At 56.5% G+C, this 6,000-nt stretch overlaps 1 protein-coding gene across 1 annotated transcript in view; it reads right to left on the reverse strand.

Moving 5' to 3' along the window:
* NOTCH1 (notch receptor 1) overlaps positions 1-4,201 on the reverse strand; it is a 70,391-nt gene extending 66,190 nt beyond the window's left edge. Inside the window, exons 1-2 of the mRNA XM_074210713.1 lie at positions 4,141-4,201; positions 1,608-1,689 (exon numbers count right to left, since the gene is read on the reverse strand). Of these exons, the coding sequence (XP_074066814.1) occupies positions 1,608-1,689; positions 4,141-4,198 (140 nt within the window). The 5' untranslated portion in view covers positions 4,199-4,201. The remainder of the gene's footprint in view (positions 1-1,607; positions 1,690-4,140) is intronic.
* Positions 4,202-6,000: the final 1,799 nt, after the last annotated feature.

Consider the following 6,000-nt stretch of genomic DNA (forward strand, 5'->3'; position numbering starts at 1 on the left):
AAAGGGGTGGGGTGGGGAGGGGCAGGGAAGAGAGCTACCAAACTAGGCAGGGGTAGCTGGACTGAAACAGATGCACAAGCATGATGCCCAGTGTTGTCAAGGAAATGAGCCAGTCAACAGTAGGAATGAGAGGGCCTCTGAGATGTAGAGCAAGGGGCTACTTCTTAATCTGAAACCTCAGTGGTAGGGATGCCTTCACTCTTTTTTTTCCCCTCTTCACAACTACCAAATATTTCCCTTATTATTCACATCAAGGATGAACTCAAGTTGAAGAGCATGTGGCTCAAAGGCAAAACTTGATCAAATTGGATTTTTGAAATAAGAATCCCTCACTCTTTTCCCTGCCTTGTGCTTATCATGTTCATGGCTTATCTCCCTTAAGCCTCACAAAAGTTCAAATCAAGGAAAGCAAGAATTACATATTCCATTTCACAGAGCAGGAAACTGAGGCTCAGGGAGAAATAATTTACCCATGATCATACAGCTAATTTAAGATTTAGAAATCTGATCTCAAAAAGTAATAGTCAGTTAGTCAACAAGCATTTATTAAGTTCCTACGATGTACTACTAGGCCCTGTACTAAATGCTTGGAATACAAAAAGATCCAAAAGACAGACAGTCTGCATTCAAGGAACTCACAAATCTGATTGGGTAATTGATTTTATATAGACTAAAGAAATAAATATAGCCTAGATTTATAGACAATTTACAGGAGGTGAAATACATGCCAGTCAAAGCAGAGTGCCCCCCCCCCCAATCCATCTCAACCCTCCATATCCCAGGTTTTCTTTCAAAAGTGCCAAAAGTATTTTGGCCAATAAAGTATTAAAGAGATCTTTTCCAGAATCCAAGTCTGGAACTAGAAAAGTCCAGGATCGCTAAATCTCTGGTATTTAGATCATAAAATGTTAAAAACTATTGAAATTAACTTTATCCTAGAGGAAAATTCTAGCAGAAACTGATCTACAGAGAAGGGAACAAGTACTAAGAACTTTAAAAATATTTTCTTTCTCCTTTGATTCTCACAACAACACTGAAAGGTAGGTGTTTTCCATGATCTCCAATTTACAGTTGAGGAAACTGAGGCAAAGAGAGGTTCAGTGACTTGCCGAGTCACATGGCTAGAGGCTGGATTTGAACTTGGTTCTTCCTGAACTCCAGGAACATTGCTCTAGCCACTGTGATTTATGAGTCATATGGGCTGAAAGTTATATACACCACTTCCACTTGTGTTTCAGTTTGCCTTTCTGTAAAACTGAACTGTGTCCACTGGAAGATGAACTCTACTGAAACATTTGGGGAGAAGAAGGGATATGGAAATGCTGGCTCTGGTCCTATCAAGAAACAGTTTCTTAAAGTGATCCTCCACCCCAGAACAGGAAGAAAAACTCAGAGACTAAACCAACCACTGCAAATATATAGCTAATACTTATTAGGTGATTGCCAGACTTTTTCTAATAAAAATTACCATATGATCCATCTTTCTTCCTTGTACTAAGGCTCAGTGGGAAGACAATGACTGACACTCTCAAAGACTACTATATTCAAGACCCCACAAAAGCAGAAGGGAATGGTTCTCAGAATACTCCAAGTGCATGCATACTTACACACAAGATTCTGTTCCATTGTCATAGATTTCACACTTGCCTCCATTCAGACAGGTTTCTGTAGGTTGTGAACACCGAAAACCTAGAAGATATGTACAAGAAACCCATCAAGGGTCAGATTTATGAGTCTAAATTAACATACCTACCTGCTTCCAACTGGGTCTAACCCTTAAACTTTCCAGAAAACTCAATTTTTCCGGGTAAGTCATAGAATTATAGATTTGGAGCTGGAAGAAACCTTAGAGATCATCTTGTATGACCCCCTTATTTCTTTGAATTCTCAGCTCAATGTTTTCCCACTTCATTCCAGTTAACAATCTATTTATACCATCATAAGTACTTAATAAATGTTCCTTATTGTTGAATTATAGAAGAAAAATGTCCATTCGCTAAACATTCTACATCATATTTCTGTATCACACATGTCTACATTTATAAAAATATGGCTACGTACATATCTACGTAAACACACACACTCAGGACCACATTTCTTAGAGACAGACACCCTTCTAATGACTTCCTTTGAATATTCTTAATGAAGTCAACTGGAGACAGGAAGGAAGAAGAATGGCAGATTGAAGGTTGGGCTGTTTCTATAATGCCAACTATAAAAGTCTACCCCGGACTACTAGCTCCAAATTACACAATAGCTTGGCAAAGAATGGGAAAGTTAAGCAAAAGTCAATGCGACCCACTCTACTCAAAAATTCCACCGGCGAGACTTTTTCCAAACTTCTCTAGATCTCCCTCCTCGCCCACCCGCCACCCAGAAGCCTACACTTTAGGGGACACCCGTGTCCCTGTGACCGGGAGGAGGGGAGGGAAGGAGAGGGGAGGGAGGAGGGGGTGGGGAGAGGCGAGACTACAGTGAGCGCTCAGAAATGCAGTGAATTGTCTGCCTGTTCAAACATCCATGGTAAAGTGACTTATCTAGCCAGTCCTGGAGGGGGAGTCTGAATGGCCCCAGAGCAGCCGCACACACTCCCCTCCTGGCTCGTGGGAAAATGCGACAGCTGCGGGGCCCAGCTTCCCCTCCGCCCCAACAAAGCGGGAATCAGAGCCGCCCATTGTGGCTCCTCTAAAGACACCTCTTGTTGCATTCGGGGCCGTGGGGCTGCCATTGAATGCTCTTACCTCCCGGGACACTCAATACCTGCCCCCGGGAAGGTCTGAGGCGCGCCCCCGGCCCGCCTGCCTTCCGCCCCCACCCCGCAGCCCCAGGGCTGGGTCGTTCCCGGAATCCCTCCCCCGTTCGCCTCAGTTCTATTCCGGGGCCGGGGGCGAAGTCCCAGCAAGGGGCCCGCAGTGGTCTCTCCCTGCCAGGGGCACGCAGCGGCCTCTCCTAGCCCGGGGCACGCAGCGGTCTCTCCCTGCCCGGGGGCACGCAGCGGTCTCTCCCTGCCCGGGGGCACGCAGCGGTCTCTCCCTGCCCGGGGGCACGCAGCGGCCTCTCCTAGCCCGGGGCACGCAGCGGCCTCTCACTGCCGGGGGCACACAGTGGCCTCTCACTGCCGGGGGCACGCAGTGGCCTCTCCTACCCGGGGGCACGCAGCGGCCTCTCACTGCCGGGGGCACGCAGTGGCCTCTCCTACCCGGGGCACGCAGCGGCCTCTCCTAGCCCGGGGGCACGCAGCGGCCTCTCCCGCCCGGGGCACGCAGCGGTCTCTCCCACCCGGGGGCACGCAGCGGCCTCTCCCGCCCGGGGCACGCAGTGGTCTCTCCTACCCGGGGGCAAGTTGCGGTCTCTCCTGCCCGGGGGCACGCAGCGGCCTCTCTTACCCGAGGCCACGCAGCGACCTCTCCCTGCCCGGGGGCACGCTGCGGCCTCTCTTACCCGGGGGCACGCAGTGGTCTCTCCTACCCGGGGGCACGCAGCGGCCTCTCCCTGCCCGGGGCACGCAGCGGCCTCGTCCCCGCGAGGGGCCTCCTTTTCGGGGTCGCTGGCGCTAAGCCCGCGGGGTGGGCCGGGGGCTGTGCCCGGGGTCTGGGGCCGCCCGGGGAGGGGCGCCCACGAGGCGTGGGGAGCGGGGCGGGCCGCCCCGAGGTGTCATCCCTGAAGGCGGGGGAGAAGGCGGCTCCCAGGCGCCGCGGCCCCGGGCCGGGCCGGGGGCCGCGGAAACTTTTTCCCTTTTCCGCGGATGCTCGGAAGTTTTCGGCCCCAAAGCCGGCCCTCCCTCCGCGAGCCCCTTGGCACGGGCTTGGCACGGGCCGGGCCGGGGTCGCGGACCCCGGAGCCCCCTGCCCCGGCTTCCGTGGCTCCCTCGCAGAAAGCTGCGCTTTGTTCTGGCCCAACACCCGGAGACATCCGGCCCGGCCCGAGGGCGCAGCGGCAGGGAGCCGGGCTCCAGCGCGGGTGCGGGGGGGCTGCGGGGTCTGAGCCGGCCGTCGGGGGCCCCGGCTGGCCGCAGCCCCGACGCCCCGCGCCTCCCACGGCTTCCGGCTCCGCTGCGGCCGCCGCCGCCCCGGGGGAGCCGAGCCGCGGAGCCGCGTCCCGGCCCGCCCGCGCCCCCTCCACGGCGCGGCCCCCGCCTACCTCGCGCGAGCAGCGGCAGCAGCGACAGCCAGACGGCGGGCACCAGGAGCGGCCGCATGCCTCCGGCGCGGCCGCGCTCGCTCGGGCGGTCCGGGCAGGCTCAGAGCCGCATGAGGGCTGCGGGCCGCCGCCGCCTCCTCCTCGACGGGCGCTGGCCGCCTCCCGGCTGGCTCGGCGGAGCTGAGGCGCCGCTCCCGGCTCGAGCCTGCGTCCGGCTCCGCTGCCCGGACAGCGAGTGAAGCCCGAGCGCGCCGCGGCCGCCGCCCGCCCCGCCCCGCCCCGCCCCCGGCGGCGCGCCGCCTCCCGCCCCGGATCCTTCCGCCCCCCCCCCCCCCCCCCCCGCTCCCTCCCTGCGGACCCCGGCCCCGCCGCCTCCCGGCCCGGCCCCCTGCAGGGGGCCCGAGGCTCTCCCCGAAGCGTCCCGCGCGCTGCCGGGGGGCCGGGGGGAGCGCGCGGGGCCGGGGGACTACTTCTCGTTTGAAAGTTTCCGAAGTTGGCCGCGAGCTCGCGGAAGGATTCGGGGCCCCGACTTCGAAGTTTAGTGGATCGCCCGCGGCCCGAGCATTTGCATGTCAATGCCCCGCTCCGCGCCCGCCGCCCTCCCCTCCCTCCCGGCCCCTCCAGCGGCCTGCCCCGCGGCCCGGCCCGGGGGCTCCCGGGGGGTGGCGAGGCGGCGCGGGCCCCGGAGACGCCTTAGGCAGCGAGCGGCCCGGGGCCTGGGCCGGAGCCCTCTGCCCCCCGGGGCTCCCCGACATGGGCTGCACCGGGCCTGCCGCACCGAGCCAAACCCCCCCGTTCCACGCACAGGAACTCCTCCAGAGCACGGGCGGGAGCCGTGCCCATCCCCATCACCCCGCCGCCCACTAACTCTGGGGGTGACGAGTCCCGTGCCAAGGGGTTGGGGACCCGAACCCCGTTGGCCGTGACGTCGGCGTGCATTTGAGGAGATGGGCCTTCAGGTGCCGCAGTCATCTGCTCCAGCCTCTGCACAGATGCGGGAAACCAGGTCCCGGAGGGGTCCAGTGGCTCTGTCCACGCTCACCTTGGTCCTGAGGATACAGACAGCATTCGGAGCTAGGTCTCTGAAACCAGTCAGGAAGTGCTTATTGGGGACTTTCTCGCTAAAGATTCAGAAACAAAAACAAGCTTACAAATTCGATAGCATACAAGTAAGCACAAAATAACACATACCCTATAGATTAAATGAGGATAGGGTGGGGAGAGGAAAGACACTAGTCTTTGGGAAAGGGTCTTCTATAAAGGGACTTGAGCTGGGTTTGAAGGATCTGAGGATGCCAAGCTGGGCCAAAGCCTGTGAAACAAGCAGGAGAAGCAAAAACCAAGCAAATAGGCCAGTTTAACAGGATGTAGTGTGCATGAAGTGGAATAATGTGCAAGGAGTCTGGAAAGGTCCTTTGGAGCCAGACTGCAAAAAGCTCTGAATACTGAAGGAAATGGTATTTTATCCTAGAAGCAATAAGGAGCCACTGGAAGGCTTTGATCAGACACATGATAGTCAGATCTTTAGACCTTCGGATATGATCACAGTTTGAAGGAGAATGTTTTGGAGGGGAGAGAGGAGACCAGTTGAGACACCATTGCATTAGCCCAGTCCAGAGGAATGAGATCCTGGATTACAGTGGTAGCTTTGAGATCGGAAAAAAGTCAGAGATTTTTGTGGAGGAGGATCAACAAAACTTGGCAACGAATTAGATTTGAGCGATGAGGAAGAGTAAAGGATGACGCTGAGATTATAATTTCAAAGTTAACCTACTGAGAGGCTGGTGGTGTTCTCAAAAGAAACAGGAAAGTAAGGAGGATGAATGGGTTAGGGGGAAAAGGTCATGAATTCTACTTACT

The sequence above is a fragment of the Macrotis lagotis genome, chromosome 1, assembly GCF_037893015.1.
Source record: "Macrotis lagotis isolate mMagLag1 chromosome 1, bilby.v1.9.chrom.fasta, whole genome shotgun sequence".
NCBI lineage: Eukaryota > Metazoa > Chordata > Mammalia > Peramelemorphia > Peramelidae > Macrotis > Macrotis lagotis.